Source organism: Leptosomus discolor, chromosome 2, assembly GCF_034619465.1.
Source record: "Leptosomus discolor isolate bLepDis1 chromosome 2, bLepDis1.hap2, whole genome shotgun sequence".
In the NCBI taxonomy this organism is placed as follows: Eukaryota; Metazoa; Chordata; class Aves; order Leptosomiformes; family Leptosomidae; genus Leptosomus; species Leptosomus discolor.
In genome coordinates, this window is record NC_141392.1 from 53,165,209 (window position 1) to 53,190,919 (window position 25,711).

At 38.6% G+C, this 25,711-nt stretch overlaps 1 protein-coding gene across 1 annotated transcript in view; it reads left to right on the top strand.

Annotated features, from left to right (window-relative positions):
• UTRN (utrophin) overlaps nt 1–25,711 on the top strand; it is a 397,724-nt gene that overhangs the window by 293,625 nt on the left and 78,388 nt on the right. Inside the window, exons 54-58 of the mRNA XM_086461077.1 lie at nt 7,389–7,518; nt 14,283–14,285; nt 19,447–19,715; nt 22,073–22,219; nt 23,673–23,751. Coding sequence (XP_086317203.1) covers nt 7,389–7,518; nt 14,283–14,285; nt 19,447–19,715; nt 22,073–22,219; nt 23,673–23,751 — 628 coding nt within the window. The remainder of the gene's footprint in view (nt 1–7,388; nt 7,519–14,282; nt 14,286–19,446; nt 19,716–22,072; nt 22,220–23,672; nt 23,752–25,711) is intronic.

A 25,711-nucleotide genomic window follows, 5' to 3' on the forward strand; every position in this document is an offset into this window, starting at 1 on the left:
TGTAGTTTTATTCAGGCCATCAAATTTAATGGTTCTCATGCCCTTTTTTAGCTGTCATATTACCATGGCTTTAGAGCAAAATATGCTCAGTTATGGCTGGATAAGCAAAATAAGTATTGTATTCTAGCAGATTTTGTTCTATTTTGTTTATAGGATACTTTTTTTTTTTTCCATTAAAAACAGCACATAAAACCAAATAGAACCCATATTGCTTCCCTTTAACAGTCCTGGTCAATATTGTCATGGATAGGAGAGAAAGCTTAGCCATAGAGAGGAGACCCCTCTCTTGGTACAGCGAAATGCAAAGCAAGAGTTGAATATTCGAAAAATGGCTTTCTTGAAGAAAAGAAAAAGACCTAACAGAGCAAGTTCAGTAGATATGTGCTAAGTGTATAGCAAACCCATCAGAACAGGCTTCCACTAACCTTTTTGGAGAAATCCAGAAAATGGCTATAATTCTGAGGATTTCACTAGTTCATTCAGTGGGGACTTTGTGTTAATATACTGAGATCTCTGTCCTTTCAGATTACTTTTGTGTAAAGAACAATAATCATATATTTTTAGAAAAACTGTTTTGCAGGTAATGTCTTTGGCAACAGTTCAGGGATGCACAGTGTGTTTTTTTGCCCAACGTAGTTGGTTCTAAATCATATTAAAAAACCCAAAACAAACAATAGCTGCAAGCATTCCATGGTTTCCATGCCTAAGACTATGCTCTTCCAGACTTCTCAGAGCAACCAAGGCTTGTTTATCATTGACCTAGAAACACAAATAATGAAGTGTCATTTCAGTGGGCTAGAAAATACGGAATCCAGTTACATAAGATTACTGGTGCTGGAAGACATGTTAATGAACATCATTATGCCTCAATTTTGTAACCTTTGCTCAATTAAGCAGTGTCTCCCTTCACCCCTAGATGAATTTAAATCCTGTAGCATCTCTAGGGATTGCAGGTCTTGCAGCAGTTCTTCCTTCAGAAAAGAGTAGAGAGGATCTTTCTTGGCAAATCCTTAACTGCATGAAAACCAGTTTTTATTTTGATTTTTAAGAGAAAGTGTAGCCTTGTACTCTTTATTTCAAGTTAGGTTTTTAATGTCTCTTTGATGCAGCCTCTGTGAAAATTAAGCTTACCTCTGCTATTATGATGTAATACTGGATTCTTTTCTATTGCACGAAGGAGTTCTTTCAAAGTCTCTGCAAGGTTATTATAAGTGAAAACTTTCCAAACAGGCTTCAAAACTTCTTTTTCTGATTTTAAAATGTTGTTAGAAGAAAATGAAGAAAATAGCCTTACTATTTAACTACTTTAACAAGTTCAGAAGGAAATCAGTTACACTTTCTTAAGGCATCAGTTTGAGATCATCAGTTTATTATTTTTTAAAATATTAGTAACAGCTTCATATTTCATGTCTGTAAGCCTGATCAGTAGATGATAAAGCATACTTCCCATCCTCTAGCTCTTCATCTGTACTATTGTAGAGCACTTTGTTTAAGAATTATAGATGCTTATTTCATGTAATGCCCTATCTATTAATGCATATACAGAAGTGGGTGATATTTTTGGTGAATAGCCATGAACACATGCACTCATCCATAGACCGGAGTGGAAAAGGAAATTATCGAGAGGCAAATAGCCTCAGTGAAGAAATATCCCTATTTTTGGCCTGAAGCGTCTTTTTTTTTTTTTTGATAAATCAAAGGGAAAGTCTTGAGTAAGCTAACATTTATTAGCCTCTGATAAAAGATCACTGGTATGCATAATCTTAATTCTCTCTTTTGCCTGCATCTATGCTCTTATATTCCTGTCAATTTAGTTTCCCTGTGCATGCAGGCAAAAAAGGAGTTTGCTGTGGATGTGACTTCCAGCTCTGTTCCCACATTGAACCCTAGTAGTTGCCGCCCTATTTGGACAATCTGTATTGCCACTACAGCAATAGAGGCAGCAAGTGGTAAATGGTAAACTGACACACAAGAAAAATGCACCCTTCGCAACTGACTTGTTTTTGGTCCTTTTTGAGAAGTCTTTTGTAAGTGATGTAGAGTAAACCTCCAAAACTTAAACTTCTGTTTAGATTCTTCTATTTTTTTTAAAAATGAACATGAATATATATTTATTATGGAGGCAAACAGCTTCCTCTTTTTTTTTATTTTTTTTTTCTTCCATTCTCCCCGTCACTCTGATCTTTGCCTTGCTTTACTTATTCTGGTGTTGGTCACTGTTTGTCACTGATTATCAGAACATGTAGAATTGGCTCTCATCTCTGAAGTCCCATGTGCTGCATGTGTGTCTGTGTATCTCCAGGTATTAATGGTTGTATGTTAGGCACCATTTTTCTCCTTCATTATTTCTCTTGCCACATTGATTAAGTGTGAAGTAAAAAAAAAAAAAAAGGTAAATGCATATTGAGATGCACCATATAATGCTTTTTATTTGAGTTTATTCTGTATCAGCTGGGGTAGATATGTTATAAAACTAACTTTCACATAGAGATATGTCCAGAGACCAAAACATCTACTTTTGAAGCTTTATGTATGCGTGTTATATTAAATAGTATCTGTCACGAAGGAGCACCTTTTAAACAAGCTACACTTATTTTCTTTGTAGTTACTTCTTTAGCGATGCAGACAGCTGGCAGAGACTCGGTCACAATTGTGATCTCTATGTGATCTTTATAAACACTTCCTTTTTCCATTCCTCAAGTTTTCTCAATCATCCTACTTATTCTCCCCGTCCTATTATATGCCATGGGTGACTTTTTCCATTTCATTTTAGTGTATAAAAGTAACGGGAGATTTTCAAGCACCGGGTGCAGAATAAAGATGACTAAGTAATTAAATACTACAGGAGCTGCTGATTGGCACGTAAAGCTACAATGTGATAAACTGATATGAGTTACAATAATGTGTATCTTTACTTCTTTGAAAGGGTACATGATGAGACCTGATTTAAATGTCTTCTGTTTTAAGAAACATCCCATGTGTTTTCTTTGAAATTAGCTTTGCCTTCATCTGTTGGCACTATTAAGCCAATCTGCTCCTTGAATTATTCTATACAAGCCTGTGCAATTCAAAAGAGAAAAAAAAGAGTCACTGCATAATTTTGAAAGCCCACCTACTGTGCTTCAAAAATAATTTTAAGATGCAATTGAAGGAAATAGGTGCTTACTAAACAGTGTAAAAATTCATGAATAACGAAAGTTTTTCTAGCTTTCTAGTTTTTCAATAGTGGAAAAAGCTTCAGCTACAAAGCATTCCCAACAGAAATTTTGGAAGGCATTTAGGCAAATTTCTTGTCTGTAAATTCGTACAATAAGTTAAAAAATGTCAGCTTGTAAGAAGAGTTAGTTTTTATATTAGAAATCATAAACATCTGTAATGAAGAGAGGGCAAATGGGTTACATTATCTTGATATAACAGAATAAATGGTATATAATTTCTAAAGCTATAATGGGAAAAAACATATGTTTCACAGTCATTGAAAGAGGAACAAATCAAAATGGAGAGTTAATCATTGGCTAATGGCTGTAAATCAGGGAGCTAACATTTCTTTGTTCTCTTCCCTGAGACCATTGTGTTAGCAGAGTCCTCTGACCAAGTCAAGTAACTTGAGGGATGTCCCTCCTACCTGCAAAAGGAATGCTGTGATGCTATTCATAGTTGTTGCTTTGCGTGATGCTGCATAAAACATTTCAAGAGTGTAGTTTGGTGAGCCCCTGTCCACCTACCAGTGGAAGAATTCTTTCACGTCTCAAAGGAGGATTTTTTAATTATTCTTGTCTGGTATTATTTAAAGTCAGCTCTGAAAACTGTGTTGACAATGCATCAACACACCAGATTTTAGGTTTCCATTCCACCCCCTCCTTTTATAAGAATGTCTAAAATTAGTGTTGGTTTCTCCAGAAATCTTTAGAAGTTCGTGTCCTGGTTTATGCAGGAAATAAGAATGAATTTGTAAATGCAATAAAACTGTTGGAACTGTAGACATTGGATTTGGTAGTCTGTCACCTGTCAGATTACTGAGGGAAGTGAAGCTTGTGTTTCAAGCCATTACCTGAAGTATACAGTAACTGTAGAATTTAGAACTGTGGTATGAATTACTGCCAAAGTTGCATACAGCCTGTTTTTGTATGTCCAATATAGCTTTAAAATATCATTGTACTTTTATAAATATGAAGGAGCATCATGTGAGGAAAAAATAATTGTGCTATCTGTGCTCAGCGTTCACGTTTTCATTTTGTGTTCACATCTGCATACCCAACAGAGGAGTAAAGAAATACTTGCATCCATGTGTTTACATTATTGGTGGACAGTTTCAGTGACAAGTTTTGAGATGCCTCTCTTCAGTCTTTTGCCATACCTTCACTTACTCTTTTTTTAACATATACCAAAACAGTAGTATTAATTTTCTCCTAATTTTCTCCCTGTAAACTATAGCTAGCTCCAGGGAAAGAATTCTCCCTCTGCAAAAACCTGCGTTATGCTCAAAGCTGTACGAATGCTTTAACTCTTTTACTCCTTAATAACAAGGGGGAATGAAGTGACACAGTAATATACTTCTCTACTGAAAGAGGTGCATTCATTCTGAGTAGCCGTCGCGGAGGTATCTTTTGCAAAACTAAATAAAACACCAAAATAAATGATTGCACTTCTTATTATATAAAAGTCTTTAATACAATAATCAAATTAATTATTGCAGCTTTTATGTTCCTTGCTGAGGTTTTTATGACTTTTACTCTGTAGTGTTCTTGTAGATGTGATTTTTCCAATGAAATCTTTCTTCAGTCCACTCAAGACAGATATTTGAGCTTGAGAACAGATTTATAAGTGGGTTTCGTTTTTGTTCTGTTGCAGAGGTGTTTGTCTGGAAGGACAAGAAGGTATTATATTTGGTTATTCTTGCATCATATACTCTCACTGCTGTTGTAGTTTACTGGCAGAAAGAGGGAGACAGGGAAATACATCGAGTATTGCTAAGAAACAAGGAATAGTTAAGCAAGTCGAAGTGGCTGTTCCAAAAAAATGTTTTTGCATCTGTGGCATAAGAAAAAAATGTATGAACCATAATGCAAGAAGTCTGTGGTGTGCTCAAGATACTCTTCTTCACTACTAAATGTTTTCATTATTATTATTTCATGTGCAAGATTTCTTTCATACTAAAAGATTTCTTTGTCAAGATACATTAATAAGGAATGCCATGAATGACTTAAAGATGATGAGCTCTGTGGGCCAAAGTCTTAAAAGTCTCTGTGTTGTCAACCTCAATTTCAACAGCTTCAGTGGCAGGGCTGGTGTTGGGGGACAGAGAATTACAGCCAAGGTCTCTTAGGTCAAACTTGATTGAAATTTTATTGAGGGTGATCAGGAGAAATTGATGAACACACTATGTGAAGGTAAACAGGAGAGACACAGCAAAAGAGATTAATCTCTAGATTATTTCTAACTGCTGAAATTTCTTAGTCTGATGTAGCCTCCTTTTTCCTGTATACTTTGGAAATACTTGGGAAATTGCATGGAGGGGAAAAAAAAAGTAATTCTAGAAATAATTCCTACTTCACATTGAAGTAATCACTGCTCTCTTTCTGACAAAATCTTTGAATTTGAAAGTTAAGATTGTATTTTGATGATGCATCCACACAGGATCTACTAACCAAAAGCTTTTTAAATGGGTGATTTTTGAGCCTTAATTGCACAGTAGTGATGATGGCTTCCTGTTTTCCTTCTTTCCTGAAACAAATTCCTGTATAGAGAATGTTTTCATTATTTGTAAAATATGGATGATTTTGAAGAGTCTTATTCTAATGTGTGGTATGTGAAATTAAAATATTAATACATACTGTGCTGCTTTGAAAGGATTCTTCAGGAACATTGCTTTTACAATACTTCAGATTCTTAAAATTTTTTTTTTTTTTTACAAAGTAGGGCTTGGGTTTTAAATCACAATTCCTGTTTCTTGTTAAATGTAGCATATACTGAATCCTACAAAGAATAGGGCTTAGTCATCTTATTGTTGTTATTGCTATACAAAACCATGTAGAGATAACACTGTTCTGAAGAGTTTTTTGTGTAAAGACAATAGTTAATGGTTACTGAAGAGAGGACTGTATAATGCAAGTTACTAAATGCAATGGGGGTTAATGTTTTTTCAGTGATTAGTTTTTGTTGGGTTTTGTGGTTTTTATTTAGTTTGGAGCAGAAGTAGAGTGAGAAGGAATGGAAGGATTTGGGAAGATGAGGAGGATAAATGAATAAAGTGAGGGGAGAAGGGGGGAAAAATAGCAGCTTACCTTCTGCTAAGCTAAAGTCAAGAGGAAGGTGTTCTTTCTGTTTGTGGCATCAAGAGACTTACTGATGAGAAGGATAAGGGAGCATTTGTGAGACTTTCATGGTAACTGTTTTTCACTGTTTTCTGTAGTGGAAAGCACTTGTTTTATTATATAATGTTGTGAACACTGACTGCTTTTCTTGAGCTGGAATGAGGCCTGAGCAGATTGTGTGAGCAAAATAAGCCTTGATTTAGTAACTAGAGCTAAAAAATATGTAGGAAAAAATAGGCATAGCATTTTAATAATGTTTAAAGTATCTTCTTTTGTGTTTCTACTGGTAGACAGTAATACAAATGAAACATGCAAAGCAGTTTCCTTCTAGGTGGGACAAATTTATACTTAAAAAAATGGAATGGAAGAAAATGCTTTATAAGAAACATTACAGCTGACTACTTATGAACACTTGTTTTAAATAAGGGTGGTCATAATTAACCCTTTTAAAAAGTCATGATTGCTGGAGAACAAATATCCTGAAATTAATTTCTATTAGCAGGAAAACATCTTAAACACTTTTTTTTTTTCCTTGTATATAAGACTTGATTGTTTCTGCATAATAAGGTTCAAAATATTTTTGGCTAATTTGAAGGATGTTTGTTCAGAATGTATTCTCATGATAAAAGTTCTGGTTACATATATTCTAAGTTTTAGCAGTTGTAAAATTATCTTCTGAAATTTCAGTAGATGCAATTTTCTGTTTTTCTAGCTACCAAAAAAGAAAAAATTATCTGTTGTAGTAATCTACTATATATTGGTAATTCTGTTAATAGCAATAACCCTTTAATTTTACTTTTTTTCTTTAGAAGTTGAATGTAGTAGTTTCAGTTTCTGTTACATGTTTTTAAAGCCTACCATCATTATCTTTCACATGTTCAACTCTTCAAGTCAATTCTATAAAAATTAATTTCTGTTTTGTAAAATTTACGTTTTATCTTGCAGTCTGAATGACATGTTGGCTATTACTCACTCACAAGACAGGTCTGGTCAGAGAGGTGAAGAGAGAAAATGGTATAGTACCTGCTGTTCACAAGATCAAGTTACAAATGGCATTCTTTCCCTTCCCAAAAGGCACTGAGGCGTGAACTGAAGGATAAAGAGCAAACCATTCTCAATGCTGTGGACCAGGCACGAGTTTTCCTTGCTGACCAACCAATTGAGGGGCCTGAGGAACCAAGGAGGAGCTTGCATTCAAAAACAGGTTAGAAAATACTCTCTTCCGGGAATGGTCAAAACGAAAGAATAAGGACTTACATGTCTCTAGTACTTATTTTATATCCCAATTACTTGGATATACTTCAGAATTTTCAGACCACATCATGACTGCTTTTATTTCAATGATTTAGCCTCAAAGTATTACTACTCTGCTTTGTAAGTACTCACATTTTAATATAAGTAGAAAAATCTCAATTTCCTTTTTCAGTTTTTCATTCAAAACACTTAAATCATTAGTTCTGTTCTTTTCTTAACACGACACCGTGTGCACCTTAAATGCAGTCCTGTGTTTAGCTGGGATAGAGTTAATTTTCACAAGAAGCTGGGTAGGGGACACAGCCAGGACAGCTGACTGGGGCTACCCAAAGGGATATTCAATACCATATAATGTCATGTTCAGTATGTAACTGGGGGAGCTAGCCAAGGGGCGGGAAGGAGGGATTGCAGCTCTGGAATAGGTTGGGCATCGGGTTCCAGGTGGCGAGCAACTGCATTGTGCATCACTCGTTTTGTATACTCTTTTATTACTATTATTGTTATTATTATTTTTTTTCTGTCCTTGTGTTGTCCTGTTAAATTGTCCTTATCTCAGTCCATGAGTTTTTACCTTTATCTTCCAATTCTCCTCCCCATCCCAGTGTCACCGGGGGAGTGAGCGAGCAGCCACATGGTGCTTAGTTGCCGGCTGGGCCTAAACGATGACAACATTCAAATGTATATATGTAATTATTGCAAAGTTTTACTCCACAAATAGGAGTAATGTATTCAGTGGGGTATATGATTAGATGTAAAAGGAATCAGCTTTAGGAAGGCAGTCATTACAGAGTCATAAACATTTGAACGTTAGATGAATTATTACTAAGGAATAAACCACAGCTATCCTAGAAACAATATTTGCATAGTATTTGTTGAGGTATTTGTCTGTCTCAGAGAGCAACATGTTTCTGATATAAGCTACAACATTATAAAATCTTACTTTTAATTATGTAAGAATTTTTCCTGGAAAAGGTATTCATAGACTCATAGAATGGTTTGTGTTGGGAAGGACCTCAAAGATCATCTAGTTCCAACCCCCCCCCCCCCCAGCCATGGCAGGGACACCTTCCACTAGACCAGGTTGCTCAAGGCTCCATCCAGCCTGGCCTTGAACACTACCAGGGATGGAGCATCCACAGCTTCCTTAGGCAACCTGTTCTAGTGTCTCACCACTCTCAGGGTGAAGAACTTCCTTATATCTAGTCTAAACCTGCCCTCTCCCGGCTTCCAGCCATTACCCCTCATCCTATCACTGCAGGCTCTTGTAAAAAGTCCCTCCCCAGCCTTCTTGTAGGCCCCCTTCAGGTGCTGGAAGGCCACTATAAGGTCTTCCCAGAGCCTTCTCTTTTCCAGGCTGAACAAGCCCTACTCTCTCAGCCTGTCCTTGTAGGAAAGGTGTTCCAACCCTCTGACCATCTTGGTAGCCCTCCTCTGGGCTCGCTCCAACAGCTCCATGTCTTTCTTGTGTTGGGGGCTCCAGAGCTGGATGCAGTATTCCAGGGGAGGTCTCGCAAGGGCAGAGTAGGAGGACAGAATCACCTCCCTCAACCTGCTGGCCACACATCTTTTGATGCAGCCATGGATACGGTTGGATTTTGAGCTGCAAGTGCACACTGTTTGCTCATGTTCATCCTATCTTCCACCAGCACACCTAAGTCCTCCTCCCCAGGACTGCTCTCAATCCACTCATTGCCCAGCCTGTATCTGTGTTTGAGATTGCCTCGACCCAGGTGCAGGACCTGACACTTGGCTGTGTTAAACTTCCTGAGGTTGGCCTGGGCCCACCTCTCAAGCCTGTCAAGGTCCCTCTGGATGGCCTCCCTTCCCTCCAGTGTGTTGACCTCGCCACGCAGCTTGGTGTCATCAGCAAACTTACTGAGGGTGCACTCGATGCCACTGTCTGTGTTGCTGACAAAGATGTTAAATAGCGCTGGTCCCAATACTGACCCTTGAGGAACACTGCTTGTCACTGGTCTCCACTCAGACGTTGAGCCATTGATTGCAACTCTTTGAGTGTGACCTTCCAGCCAATTTCTTATCCACCAAGTGGTCCATCCATCAGATCCGTATCTTTCTGATTTGGAGACCAAGATGTCATGTGGGACAGTGTCAAAGGCTTTGCACAAGTCCAGAGAGATGACATCAGTTGCTTTTCCCTTGTCAATTGATTCTGTACTCCATTATAAAAGGCCACCAGATTTGTCAGGCAGGGTTTTCCTTTGGTGAAGCCATATTGGTTGCCGACAGTCACCTCCACATTTTCAGTGTGCCAAAGCAGAGCCTTCAAGAGGATCTGGTCCATGATCTTGCCAGGCACAGAGGTGAGACTGACCAGCCTGTAGTTGCCTGTGTCTTCCTTTTTTCCCTTTTTGAATATGGGGGTGATGTTTTCCCTTTTCCATTCAGTGGGTGCTTCACCAGCCTGCCATGACTTCTCAAATGTGATAGAAAGTGGCCTAGCAACTTGGTCTGCTAGTTCTCTCAGGACCTGTGGATGAATCTCATCAGGTCCCATGGACTTGTACACCTTCAGGTTCTTTAGATAGTCACGAGCCTGCTCTTCACTTACAGTGGGCACTGTATGGTCATGATTTGAACATGGTTTTGGCTGCTTCTATATAAATAAAATATATAAATAAAAACATTTTTTTAAAAGTCATAACTGCATTAATTGGCAAATTAAAGGTCAGTTCTTACCTTGTGTAACAGCAAGGGTGTTCAGTGGGGAGGGTTAGCTAATCCAAAGGGGATAAAGGTTGTAAAATCGCTTTCCGTTTTCTTCAACCTCTCCATCTACTTTTTTTTTTTTCCCCCTAGATCTTTTCATGCCAGGGAGGGAATTTTTGTAAGGACAAGGAATGAGAGAGATATTTGGGAGAAAACTGATAGGCATCAGTTTTGAATTTGACTGACTGACACCTATTTAAAGGACCCGTGCATACATACATTCATTGTTCCATCCATTTGTTATAGGATGCCTTATGATAACCTGTTATTATCTATAATAACCTTGCTAATTTCAACTGTATCACAAGAATGTAAAATCAGGTTATGAGCAAGCCTTGGTCAGCATCTGAGTGGAGCTGAATTTTATAGATGGACAGGATAAAAGGATAGTAAATGCTCATATTTTTAGCTTTGTTGTCAAGTCCATGGTATAGGAGAAAACTTAAGTCTAAAAATGTTAATTATAATTCTCTATGGCATAGTTATGGTTGGTTTCTTAGATCCTTATACTGTTAGTAAGGTAACAGGCCATGGGAAACACAAAGGAAAGCAGAAATTAATATTTTTAGAAGGTAATATAAACTGACATCCTAGCAGATTACCATAGGCCACTACACCAATTCTCGCTGCAATAGTGAATGTTTCCAGGAGTCTGCAATATCGTTGAAGTACTTCAGTAGCTTCTAGTTTTCTTAGGACAAACAGATTCCTAGCTTTGAAAGGTGCTATTTGGTAGCAAAGGTTGTTGTGATAAACAATCATTTAAAATTAAGTATTTACTGTCTGTTATCTCTTCTTAATTGGGAATGTAGAAAACCTCATAAATCACATCGGTGTTATAAAAGAAATAGATCATTAATAGGTATCAGTGAATTACATGCATATACTTTATTTAAACTTCCAGACCCACAACAGATTCACCTGTTTCAAACGTAAAAAAATGTTGAACTACTTTGCCTCCTACCGCTGAACACATACAGATAAATTCTCTGCCCTATTTTTTTCTCTTAGCAAGGAAGATCTCACTGCAAATAGACAATTTACTGTTTTCTAACATAGATAGCAGGCAGCGTTTCTATTCTGAACCACTTGTGCCTGTCCGCTAGCTATCCCACACCACTGGAAAATTTTTTGTTCTCTGCTATGCAGCTGGGCTGAGTATCAAGTCTTGAGTGTGAAAATTAGAAGTGCTTAGGAGAACGAAGAGGGTAGAGCCCACTGGAGGTCAATGGAATCATGTCCAGAAACTGCTTACATTATTTTGAACACTGCTACCTCTCTTTTAGTCAGAGCTCAATCACTTGTGCCTTTTGAGCGTTTCTTCATAAGATTAGAGAAATGTGCAGTTACCTATGAGAGAATCTCAAACTAAGGATCTCTCTCCTTTTCAAATAGCTCTCTTAGTTACCCTACAAGTTTAGTCCACCTGGGTAAAGCCTTGAAATTCTTCCTGTAGGGTCTACATTGTTGACTGCTTGGAGTCATATTAGTGAAGTTCAAGGAAGTCATTTCCATTTGCTGAGTGGTGTGGACTGCAAACTTAGAGGAATTTTAAGCCTGAATTTTTAACAGCTGAATTTTGGAAACTGGCTGGCCTGAGGCCATTGTGATTTATTATTCGGTTTTTTAACCATGAGGACCTCAAGATGTAAGCAGACTTATATTCATCCTTCGCCTATATGCTATATTATGTCCCAGTTTCAGCTTAAATACAGGATGCTTCCCAGGTGGAAGCCATGTTCTTGAACTTTAGCTTTTGCCTTCTTTTAAAGACTCCAGAAACCAGTAAAGCTTTGTCTGCAAGAGAATTCTCAGTTAAGCTACTAGCAGTGTGAATGACTGATGGATTCAAAGGTTAGAACCTTGTTTGAAATAAAATTCCGTTCTTGCACTCTAGAGCAAACATAGCTCAAAAACATTGTAAATGAGGCTCAAGAAAGCAAATTAGAAATTGCAGAATATTAGACAAAAGGTAAAGTGTATAAGGAGAAAGCACGCTGAGGAAGCTTGCTTAGAACTTCAAAAAAGTTCAGAAAATCAGTGTTTTAGAGTCCTGTGTTGTTGTTAGAGGATGCCATCAAGTCAGGGAGCCCTATCTTTTGTGGTGCCTGACTTGTCTTTATTTTCTGGTTTTGTGTTGTTTTGGAAAAAATAAATGCCTTTGTTTTGTTTTGAAATGCTGTTAGGGGATGTATATCTGTCTCCCACAGCCTTGCTTGAGGGGCTACCTGCCATATGTGCTGTGCCAGAAAAAAAGTCTGTATTGATCTTTGGAAGAAATAAAAGGCCTGTTACAATCTGCAGTTGCAGAGCTTTGGAAAGAAACATAGGATTAATTCCTTGCTTGCCTCGAGTAACTGGGATACAGTGGTAATTGCCTTCTCTCCATTAGTACTTTTCCTTCAACAGGAACTGGAAGAAAACACAGCAGCTTGGTGATGCTATAACATCATAACATATAACAGTATTGTTATATTTGGATTTTTCTGGTTTTGTGGCAGAGGCAGACTAAAACTTAATTCATACCTGGTTTATGTTCTTGGAGCAACACAAACTTTGGGCTTCTACTGTGCAAAACTACTGTGAACTTGCTTTGGATCATACCATTTATTACAAAATGGTGACTTGTTTTTAGGGAAAAGTATTATATGTGTTTTGATTATATCGACAAATTACACTGGTTATGCTGGTTCTCAGGATTGCTGTAATCTTCATTAGTTTTCTGGAGATAGATGCTGTGGTACAACTTAGTTATCTCTTTTAACTAGAAGCTATTTTCTCTTTGCTTCACCCTTCTGTGTCTTCCCTATCAGCAACCGCCGGGAAATACCAACAACCATTATTAAGGAGTATGTGTATTTGCTAACATTGTTCTCATTTGTCCTTATTTGGAGCCCATACTCCGGGCCCGTTCCAGAAGGATTCACCATACAATTGCAATTCTGTCTTCTGCAGACCAAAGGTAATTTGTCTGTTGTCCTGCAGAGACTTTCCTCATTCACTTTTTGTTTAATTATATTTCTCTGGCTTGAAGAACATTCAGTTTTGATAGAAGAACACTTAAATGGGATGACTGTGCTTTTTCTTTGTTTTAACTATATATGTAACAGGTGTTTGAACAGGAGAAAGAGGTGACATATTGAGTTATGCTTGCATGGTTGCGCGCTTGGAGTGTGACTAATTGCTACGTTTCCACATTAACCAGTTGCTGCTTATTCTTTAAACATCCTATTCCCATCCCATCAGAAAGTAGTTTTCTGTCCTGATTCTTAGAAACCCAGAGAATGCTTTCGCTGGAGCCATGCTAAAGACTGCATCATGTAACAATAACACTGCTTTTGGTTCTTCTGCTTAGGAGTTTGACAGTGTGCCATCATGTCTGTTCAAATGCTGTGAACGTTTTCATAGTGGTTACAGTGCTGTGTCGCCCTTTGTTTTTTGGTGCAAATATTGACTGAGCAAAGGAAAAGACAATGTTTGACATAATGGGAGAAGGAGGGGGCATGAAATCAGCTCCAGTTCTAGTATATTTTGTTAAGAATATGCAAAAGTAAAAGGAAATTAATGTAACTGTGGCAAGATGGAAAGAGATCACTGGTTCAAGTCCACATAATAAGGATCAAGCATAGTGGCTTAGAATCAAAACTGCCAGAGGTAGGAATAGTTCGAGACATCTAAAATAAATTCTTAAGCAAGAAGAATTTTCTGGGTACATATTCTCCATATATGTAAGCACATAAGGAAGCTACATGCTGTAAAGTTCAGGCTTGAAAGTTTTCTTTCCACACGCTCTGTCTCTGCTAGAAACACAGAAAAGCTGTTGGTGCTTTCATTGCTTTGTTTGTAACAAAAAAATGCTATTAAAATCAAGTTTTTTTCCACAACAGAAGCAGACTATTTTTTCTGCTCTTTCTCCCTGACTGCAAGGTCAGTTAATATCTTTCCTGTCTGGTAAACAGTGGATATAGGCTTTTCTTACTTTCTGAGCAGGTGCTGAAATGGAGATAATGTAAAAGTACCATTAAAAAAAAAAAAAGTGAAGGGAAAAAAAAATTGATCCTTGAGAAGACTTTATATTATGTGGGGACAAACCAGCAACAACCACTGTGTAACGTTTTTCCCCAGCAAAAAGGAACTCTGTCTGCCAGTGAGTGGAATGACACACTGGTGAAACAAATTCGAAACTCATAGAAGGAAATTCTCACTGTTAAGACTTTTTTTTTTTGAGGTTTACAATTCTATGGTATGCAACCAGTATCTTGGAGAATGTTATCTGCTTGAAAAGTAATGTGTTGCTCATTAATAAGTTGGGTTTTCATGATGGGAAACATGAGGTTATACAAGATGTATTTGTCTCTTAAATGAATAGATGATGAATGGGTTTATAGCTCATAAAAACATGTGTTTTGCTTTATTTCCATAGTAAATTTTAGGGCAAATTTACAAGCACTTCTAAGGCTTTTGTAAAAAAATCAGTCTTGCAATTAATTAATAATTTTGAAGTAAAATATGTGGCGGATACACTTGCGCAATGACAATGATGTGACAAATGGTCTTAAAAGATGTTCCGGTTTTCAGTTCAGTTAGGATACTTGTATCAACCCAGTCAATCTGGAATCCTTTTCCTTCCCAAAATATGCGACTAGTCTGTCATGAGTAAAGGTGCCTTGTTTCAGCTGGCCAGACAAGTGAAGGCAAGCCACTGTTCTCGTATTCCCATTTATTGCTACAGCCACTTTTTTTCTTATTGGTTCTACTGGAGCAAGAAGCACTCATTGAATCTGTTGTGTCAGTACCTGTATGGACAACCAAAGTTTTGCAAGATTTCCAGCTCTTACTAAAGCTTTCAGCATGTTCCTTGTCAAGTGACTGATCATTTTAAATGACCCGCTAATAATCTAGTTCAGAACGTTTAAGACCTTCCAACTTTCTGCTCTTTTATGCAGAGCAGAATTGGTAGGTTTTAGCTCTGATAACAGCTGAAGGATACTGCAAGCACATGATATTGGATGGAAATGGCAGATTGCAGCTTTGTATATGTGTAACTTCTTCTTAGTCCGTTTTCTGGGTATAATGTCCCCTATATTCACATGTTCAAGGTGCAAAGGAGTCTTACTCCACTGGGTCTGCAGTTTTCTGTCCACTTTCAACAAAGCTCGATATTCCCTTTCCTTGTGTAAAGCATTCCAACTCTAGATGCTTCCTTAATCCTCTCTTAAAGTCCTGCAGCTTTTACTCCTGAGGCCTGTAATTTTATCCTAGAATATCATAGGATACCTCAGCCTACAAGAGATCCTATGATACTAAACTCTGCCACTAGGTACAACTTGCCTGCATGCTGCAGTGTACCTTGGCTTCTAGGTTGTTCACTGTCCCTTTGTCACTGGACTGTAGTTGATTCTCATTTGTTCATCAACAGTATATTATTATTCTTAATAGTGAGTAAATCCAAAATTACTTTCAGTAATAACCTCTTTGGTATCTTTGCGTAAGCAATTTGTTGCTGTTGTTTTTTGTTTAGAACAACAGGTTTTATCTGAAAGGGGATTTTACTTGGGACTTCAGCTTTATTTCTTTTCCATTTTCTAAAATCTCTTGCAAAGCTTGTGTTGTCCTGTGATGTAATTCATTCTACTGGAACTGCTGGAATTCCAGAGACAAGGTACAATTTATCACAGCATATCTTTGGTCTTCATCTTTATTCTGGTCTGTCAGTATTGCAAATTGCGGGTTATTGCCATGTCTGTATATCCCAGAGCTACATACATAATTTATATCCCTTTGCATCTAGTTGAGCATTGCAGTTTTTTTTGTCACAACTGTTCTACCCAGAATTCCTCTTCTGAAATACCTTCTTGCTGTTGCAGTATCCCTAAGCCTGGCTAGCCTTTGCCTTTGCAGGCAGAGTGCACATGAGCAGTGCTCTTGTGTGATAGCTTATGACAACCAGCAAGTCACTGAAATATCTTGGTAAGCTCAAAAATTACTTTTGTCCTACTCAGCTCCAGTCTTTCTTCAAATGGCTCTCTGTTTTTTGAAAGAGCTTTTCTAATTCTAGAGGTCAAAACATGCTCTGCAACCTACAGCCTAGGTATTTGTCTTCCTTCCTTTGCTGATGTTGGCTCTTGTTAATTATCCTTGCCTTCCATTCTCCTTTGGTTACCGTTGATTGTACTTTTTTCTCCTATGTAACCACTTCTTAGTAAGATGCTTTGTGCTTTTGGGCAATACTTGGTCATTTGGCAACATCCTCTTCCCCCTACACCACCAATTAAAATGCAAAACATGCATTGTGAGTCTTGTTTGTTTATTTGTTTTTCTCAGATGGCATCTGGATTGTGTTGTTGAATACCTTTCTAGTATTTGTAGTTTAGCATGTATCAAGACTAATATGAGCTAACAAGATTTGAAAAAAAACTTTAAAAAAAAACAAACACAAATATGTGAAACTGATGGGCAGAAACACTGGTTTTGATCCAAACAACTCTGTTACTTTTACATCTGGGAAAAATGTACCTGCCCTTCTCAGCAACAAATTGAATGTATTCTAATGATTTATTTTGTATTAATTACTTGCAGGGTGCTTTCCTGTATTGGGTGTTTATGGAACAATAGTTGTATCAGCAGAGGTACAGTAAGAGAACTTTTGCAACCATAACAGTGCATTTACTTTGACATTCATCTAGCCTTCAAAAAACAAAAAACTTTGTCCCCCCCATTTTTTGTATGTTGCCCCCTCACGATCCTCCCCCAAGTCAGCATCTCCAAGCTTAGTCAGTTATAATGATTTTAAAGACAGTATATCAGTAAATGCAAGATTATATGTCTGATTTGACTTCTGATAAAAATGATTCTTTCATCTTTGTGTGGTTGTGTATAATTTATTAATAGATAACACTTGAATTTTAATCACAAGAATACTGTGATAAACCTTTTCCAAGGGTTTTATATGGGAGTGAATAGAAGGCCAGTTGGCTTAGCATATGCCACATCTCTTACCCTTTCTTCTGTTCTCTGGTTTCTGCATTATATCAGGTTTCCTCTGCTCGCTTCTCTGCCTGCGGAAACCGCAAGGTTGTTGGGTAGACGAGGAATCCTCTGGGACTGACTTGGTTTGTTTGTCATTACTGAAGCAACTCTTCCCTAGCAAAGGAAGCTACCCATGACTTTTTCCAGCAAGGCCCTTCTGAGCAGTAAACAGCAGGACCTGCTGGGGATGTCCTAGAGTTTTCTTTTCGGCTTTCTGACTGTTTGCTCAGTCTCAAATTGTAGACCCAGGAAAGGCAGAATGTTCTCTTATTGATAGGCTGCCTGATTGGTTTGCAGAAATCATCTGTTGTGGAGTTGAGATAAGCCACCAGCTGTCTTGGTTGTTGTTGTCAGAGGGCTGAGGCATTTCTGTGGTGGTGTGGAGTTCTGTCCGATGTCTTGCAGGCTTACCAGGGACTGGAGATTTAGATATAAGCAATTTTCTGGATGAGAGAATAGAGTGCACCCTCAGCAAGTTTCCTGATGACACAGAACTGGGAGGAGTGGCTGACACACCAGAAGGCTGTGCTGTCATTCAGAGAGACCTGGACAGGCTGGAGAGCTGGGCGGGGAGAAATTTATTGAAATAAACCAAGGGCAAGTGTAGAGTCTTGTGTCTGGGAAAGAACAACCCCATGTGGGAAAGAACAACCCCATGTACCAGTATAGGTTGAGGACTGAGCTGTTAGAGAGTAGCATAGGGGAAAGGGACCTGGGGGTCCTGGTGGACAGCAGGATGACCATAAGCTAGCAATGGGCCCTTGTGGCCAAGAAGGCCAATGGCATCCTGGGGTGTGTTAGAAGGGGTGTAGTCAGTAGGTCGAGAGAGGTTCTCCTCCCCCTCTACTCTGCCCTGGTGAGACCATGTCTGGAATATTGTGTCCCATTCTGGGTCCCTCAGTTCGAGAAGGACGGGGAACTGCTTGAAAAAGTCCAGTGCAGAGCCACGAAGATGGTTCAGGGGGTGGAACATCTCCCTTATGATGAAAGGCTGAGGGAGCTGGGTCTCTTTAGCTTGGAGAAGAGGAGACTGAGGGGTGGCCTCATTAATGTTTATGAATACATAGAGGGTGAGTGTCAGGAGGATGGAGCCAGGCTGCTCTTGGTGATGTCCAATGACAGGACAGGGGACAACAGGTGCAAGGAGGTTCCACATTAACATCAGGAAAAACTTTTTCACTGTGAGGGTGACAGCACACTGGAACAGGCTGCACAGAGAGGCTGTGGGGTCTCCTTCTCTGGAGACATTCAAAACCCACCTGGACTTGTTCCTGTGTGACCTGCTCTAGGTGATCCTGCTCTGGCAGGGGGCTTGGACGAGATGATCTTTTGAGGTCCCTTCCAACCCCTGACATTCTGTGATTCTGTGATCTCTTGGGACTATGTCCTGACATTGTGTGTATGCTCACTTTGGCTTTGCTTATTCAGTGGTAGCTGGTCTTTGCTAACATGAATGGGATTTCCATGGTTGCTGGGTGGCGTGGGATTTAGACACATATGCCTGAAGTTTGGGAGACAGTCAACAGGTTCATTGAGCATTTTTAGATTTGCAAAACCTATTTTAAACCAGCCTTTTAGGACTTCGGTGTTAACAGAAAAATGGATGTAGAGCTGCAGAACCACTCACCATGTGGTACTCAGTACACCTTGGGTTTTGCTAGAGAATGGGAAGAGGAGACGTCCTAATGGTAAGGTGAAAGGTGGTGGTAAGTGATTCAGGAACCAGGCACTGTTCTTGTTCTTTCTACACAAAATGGTCCCCAGATTCCTAGTTGTGGTTTCCAGTAGGGAAGAATGATCTTTTATTTCCTCCCCCTGTGCCTCCAAAAGTGACAAACCAGCGATAAATTGCCTGTGCTTTGCAGATATCGTAATACATGGAAGTCAGGAATAGTTTCCAGTCTTCTGATCAAGCTTTATTTCATCATTAGGATTGATTGATTAAGGTTTATTTCAGTTATGGCAAGGTGAACTTTCTTCTACCTCAGACCCACTGAAATAAATTATCAACTGACGCTGGACTTACTGACTCTCTTGACCGTGTACCTCAAGAGCACTGTCTGTTTAACTGGACATGAATAAAAGAAGAAATAAACAGTGTAACTTTTCTTTCCCTCTGCAGAGTTAACCGCTGAGGAGAAAGCCATGAGGATTGCCAAAGCTATGCGTAAGCAGTCATCAGAGGTAAAAGAGAAATGGGAGAACCTAAATGCCAGTGCCAGTATCTGGCAGAAGCAAGTGGACAAAGCATTAGAAAAACTGAAAGACCTGCAATGTGCCATGGATGACCTCGATGCTGACTTGAAGGAGGCTGAAAACGTGAGGAATGGCTGGAAACCCGTGGGAGACTTACTCATAGATTCATTACCAGATCACATTGAGAAAACTACAGTAAGTGTGGAACTCCTGGGAAATATTTTGCCTGTGTGAGAGTCAGACCCCTCCATTCTACTCCCCCAGTCATATTGTGTATGTATACACTGTATAGTTAAATTCTCACATACAGTTTAAAGTGGTCTTTAAAGGCTAGATCTGGGGTCTCAAAGAAGGTGCAACACTGTGCCACATTCACTGTGTCAGCTGTGATTGCATAAGCCCATGTAATCAGCAAGCTACAGATGTGTACAGAATGTAACATTCATTAAATGAAAAAAAAAATTGTGTTCTACGATTTAAATATTTTCCTCCTATAAATAATGTCTAATCCATAGTTAGGCCACGGGAGCGTTTGGAACTTTGCCCAGGCTGAGTCAGTTATCCTCCTGGCAGTTGACAGTAGGCTCCCCTACTTTTTGTAGCAGCGAGCTGTCAGATCTGTTTGGCCGTCATGTATAGCTTTCTTGTTAGAAGAACATTTAGAGGTGTCTCAGTCATACAGAATTATATACATAGTTTTAATTTCTGTTCCTTAACTTCCACAAACTTCACACATCTGTTGTCTGTTTTAGCTTGTATGAGTGAAAATGTGTATTTGCTCTTACTTTAGTGTGGCTTTTCTTCAAGATTATTTCAAAGTGAGCAACACGTACTACTTTGTAACGTTCTCATGGGCATACCAGTTCTTGCAGACAGGGTTCCAGGCCACCCATGCAAGGCTAGGTGCCCTGAGGTATGGCTGCTCATGATGGCTAGTAGTTGTCCCCTGCTTAGATGCACGGGTTGGGTAGGGACCCAGTAATGCAGAGCTCCCCAAAGAAGGAATACCTTCTGATAATTAACATTGTCCAGGAAAGCTGACTGGAAATGGCACAGTGCTTGGGGGAGTGCCTGAATATCAGGGCTTCCAGGAGGACATGTGAGTATGCATGTGTAGGTAGAGAAGATTGCCGTTTCAGGCAGATTTAGCAGTTACCATCAAGCTTCTGTTTCACAAACACAACTTTTCAGTTTTTAAGCTCAAGAGTGAATATGGCAAAACATTAGAGGACCCTGGGATCATGTACCTGACCGTCCATGTCTTCAGCATGGGGTGCTGGTGTTAGAAGTATGAAGGGCCATGGGCTGCAACCAGTTTTCTGCAAAGACTCTCTCTATGTATACATAGCCTGTAGACTAGTATGAAATTAACATAGGGCTGCGTTATTTCACATATATCAATGTAAGCATCCTCATTCTCCACATTTTGTTGTTATTTTCAGGTTCAATGGAACCAAAATCTTTAAAACAAAGGCAGTCAAAGATGATTTATATCCAGACTGCTGTTTATTTGAGAAGAGTAGTGCATCTTCTCCTCCCCCTCTTACATTTTAATATGGATACTAAAGCAAGCAATAAGATGCTGATGTTGAATAGCTCTTTGTTCACATGTTAAGAAGCGATTTGTCATAGCTTGATGGCTTTTTCTGTAAAGAAGAGTAAAGCAAAGTCTTTTAGATTTTCATTGCTGTGCAAAAATTGAAACATCTGCTGAAGTAACAGGGCCTGCTGGCTGTCCAGAATCCAAATGCTTCTTTCTTGCCAGTAGGTTCCTTCTGTTCCTGGGCCTGATGAGAGAGATTTTGAAGGGAGGTAAATAATTGAGTTGTCCAAAGAAAATCTTTTTCCCAGTTGTTTTTGGCTTCTTTCATGGTGTTTAACAATTGAACAATTAACTGCTCACAGCAAGAAAGACATTTGATGCATCTTTTCAACTGTAACTAAAACTCGCATCAATTTTGTCTTAATACTGTATTTAGTTCCATTTGATTTCAATAAACCTTTTTCTTCTTTTTAATTATTGTAATAGTTTTACTCTACAATTCTAATCAGGTAAAACATTGTACTGCTTTTCTTAGAAGATACATTCCTTCATGCTTTGCTAATTCAATAATAGTTTTTAAATTGAGTTTTTGTCAGCTGCTTAATACTGGAAAACTGTAGTTACCGAACACATTTTTTTCTTAAGAGCACTTGACAGGCTGTATACTGCTAAAGCTCCTGATAGAGCATTGCGTATTTCTTTTTGGAAAGAAAAACTCTAATGCCATATGGCACCGCTAAAAAACTTATTTAAATTGTTTTAGGGGTGCAATTTGGATGTGGTCATTTGAGTATATTCATACTGGTTTTCTGTAAAGATGGATATGAATCCATGAATAATCATTAACAATACTGAAGTGAGTGAACTTTCTTTGCCGAAGAGCAGAGTTGCATACAGTTGTTTAGCATATCTGCCACGTCAGGCAAGTCAGCACCATGTTGAGTTTATGGTGGCTTTTGTGCTGCTCAGATGTCTGTTGAACATAAATGAATCCTTCTTACTCTTTTAGGCTTTTAGAGAAGAAATTGCTCCCATCAACTTGAAAGTTAAAACGGTGAATGATTTGTCCAGTCAGCTGTCTCCACTTGACCTTTATCCATCATTAAAGATGTCTCGTCAACTAGATGATCTTAATATGCGGTGGAAACTTTTACAGGTATTCTTCTGAATGTGTGCAGTAGGTGTGTGGGGAGGGATGCTTCTCACTCTCTTCTGTTCTCTTAAAAGATGCATTAGCATTTGTTCATTATTTCTGTCTTTAAGGTGTTACTCTAGTGATATCAAAGCAACAAAGTCTTTCCTTCTATAGCTTGACCAAAAAAGTTTTCCTTTCAAGCTGTTTCAGCAGTTTGCTCACTTAGGAGACTGCAGTAATCTCTGGAGACTAGTGGGAACTATTGCTGTGTGCTTTTTTCTGTGTCTTATAGCAGAATTTTTACAGCATAAATTGTTGTTTCTGAAAACTGGTGTACATATTTCTGTTGTGTTTCCAGCTTGTGTGAAAGCTGTTTTATTTTGGTTTTGAATATTCAGTTTCTGCAGGGAATTGCGCTTAAAGTGACTTAAGTATTAGTAGTTCTATAACAAGATGTGAGCAATAGACCATTTAGCATTATAAAATCAGAGAAATTCATATTGCTTAGTTATGGTTATTGTGCTTAAATGGTCTGAGAAAGGTAAATCAATATGCCGGATTGCCATTCAAACTCATGCACAGTTTCACAGTGAATGATTTAATGAAGTTTCTTACATCAGTTAAAAGTTTATTTATGATTTTTTGCACTTTCTCACTCTTTTTTTTTTTTAGAAGGAAATACTTAGTGCGAGTCGGCTGCTACTTATTTCTTGTCCTGGTTTCTTAGGGTGATATTAAGTGTCTGAAAGAAGTGGAGGAAGGACGGAAGAGCTGTTGCTTCTCTAGCAGAGGGTAGTGGGACTGAATTTTCAAAGCCTGGGCATCAGTTTCTGGGCTAGTAGTTTTGAATCAGCCGGTCCTGAGAGGCAAACTTAGTAGTATGTCATATCAGACCTTCCCTTTCCTAATATAATTTGGTAGTGTGTTCCTTTAGTTGGGTTTTTTTTTCTTTGTTTTTTTTTTTTTTCCCTTTGTATATGTTCTCTCAAATTCAGTTAACCAAGCAGCTGAACTGCTGCTGGGTGTGCTAGTGCAGTTTAAATTAATAAACCAGGGGGGAGTCATGTCAGCCAGTGAAGCAGTATCTTCCCAAATGGTTCTGTGCTGGAAAGACATCTGTGAGATCAATACAATCAAACTGAGACCTGCTGACTATGGAAATTTGGACAATGGAAGGGTTGGGAGGAGGTCAGAAACTTCAGCGGTCGGTTATAGTCACCATGGAACCACTATTGTTCATTATTGATCTGCAGTACACGCATGAGAACATTGCAAGGTTTGAACATGACTTTCATCAAGCAAATGAAAAAAAAAAGTAGCCTTGAATAGCTGGATGTCAAATAAGTGCTATGACACACAGACAGCTTAAATTTGTTTAACTAAAAATGAATGTAAACAAGTGTTTTTATTATCATGACCCTGGTGTTACAAAGGAAATGCAATGTAAATTTTGTGTATGTGTGTTTATCTGTAGGTGTCTGTAGAGGATCGCCTTAAACAGTTACAGGAGGCACACCGAGATTTTGGGCCTGCATCACAGCACTTTCTTTCCAGTAAGTTCTTTGAATTAATAGATGCGTGTGAGATATGATGGCTTTCTCAAACACTGACTAATCTTTACTCCAGGTTTCCCGATTGTTTGAGGAACAGGAAATTCCTTTTCATATTGTTGTCTACCTCCCTGTTTTTGTGGGGATATTTCATCTTCATAACTGCACTGACATTCGAACTGGTGTGCTTCCCGCTGCAGTATCTTGCTGAGTTATGGTTGTATCCCTAGTTGCTTTATTCTTTGTCCTCTGTTTGCTGCAAGATCTGACCTGTGGCTGTTTCAGAATCTTTGTGTTCATGACCACATCTTCTCGTCCCCTGCTACCCCTCTTTCCTCAGTTTCCTTTCACTTCCACACTTGGTAGGATGACACAAAGAAAGAGGTCACTGGATTAGTTTTTTATTAAAGGCTTCATGTCATGCATTCCTGGAACTTCAAATAAAGGGGTGGTGAAAGCAAACTTGCATCACTTCCTCTTGAGACCCATCTTTGCATCTTTTTCTATTTAGTGAAAATTTTAGATGTAAGCTTACAATGTCCCGTATATTAAGAGGACAAAAGCAGATGCATTTGCTCCCTCGTTCTCATTTGTCTTATTTGTTACAGATAGATAGGTTGTGATATCAAGATCCATGTTGATTTTCTGACATTCTAGCCTATCTGCCATCATCAGAGCTCATTATATGAAACATTAACCCAATCATCTACTTGTTTTTTAACTGAGGGCTTCAATAATGAGGATAAAATTATTGCAGGAGTTGAGAAGTAAACATAAAAATGAGTGGCTCAGTCCCAAAGATTGTCAAGTGTATAGCTGAACAGCTAATATAGTTTAAAACAGTAAATAAAACCTGATTTCTTCTTCAGTTGTGTGACAGCTGTGTTCTTATTTTAAATTGACAACTAGTTTTTCAGTAAACATCGTGGTAAATGAGATGCAGTGTATTTAAAATATTACAGCTGTTATATAAAATAACGGTTCCTGGAGACAATTTGTCCTTTTTTAAAACTGACAGAACAAACAACTAACTTTAAAAGTGTGTGGGGTTTTTTTGTTGTTTTGTTTTTTATAAACCCGATTAGAAGTATTGCATAGTGTTGCTGCAGTGGTTTTGTAGTCCTGCAGTCTCAAACTTGTAACCTTGACGTGGGCAGTTCACCTATGTAGTAAGTTGCTTAAAAAAAATAGAGAAAGAGTGATACCTTTGGCACTGTTGAAAAATGCCAGATTAACTGTTTGAGAGAGTAGTCAGTCTAGTCTGTGTAATTAAAACAGACTAGGAAGCAACATAAAGAAGGTGCAGTTTCCCCTACTCTACCTGAGAAGTTCCTGACTTCACTCCTGTGTCACTGTTAAGGCTGTTTGTTCACCTCTCCTCACCTGGACCAATGCAAATGATCAGGTGACTGATCTGAAAATAATAATAATAATAAAAATCCAACAATGAAAGAGTCCACATGTAAAACATTGAAGCCTGCCAGGCAAGATTGGCTGGTTTTGTTTTCCTTGACCTGGATCGTTTCCTTGATTTGGCTTACAGCATGCCACAACAAATAATTGCATTCACAAGACTGAGTTAACTGGGTTTGTTGCTGGATGAAACAGTCATAGAATTATGTCCAACAAGACTACGTAGTGCCTTATCAGCATGCTTTACTTAGGGCATCTTCTACAGGCTTAAGGGGACATTTGGTTTATGTTATATACAAATGTCAAGAAGGAAAAGTTTCCAGAATGCATGTTCATCGATACCACAAAGAGCTATAGCCAACTACCACAGTCCTGCAAAACCGAATAACATGCAGTTAACTATTTAAATCAGTTGTTAAAAACAAGCAACCTCCTTCCCCACACAAACTACAGCAAATACTTCTTAACCCCTGTGCTGTCCCGCCCCCTCTACCTTTTTAAGAACTTGAACTAGACAGAATTACAGAACTTAACACTTGCAGCTTCATAT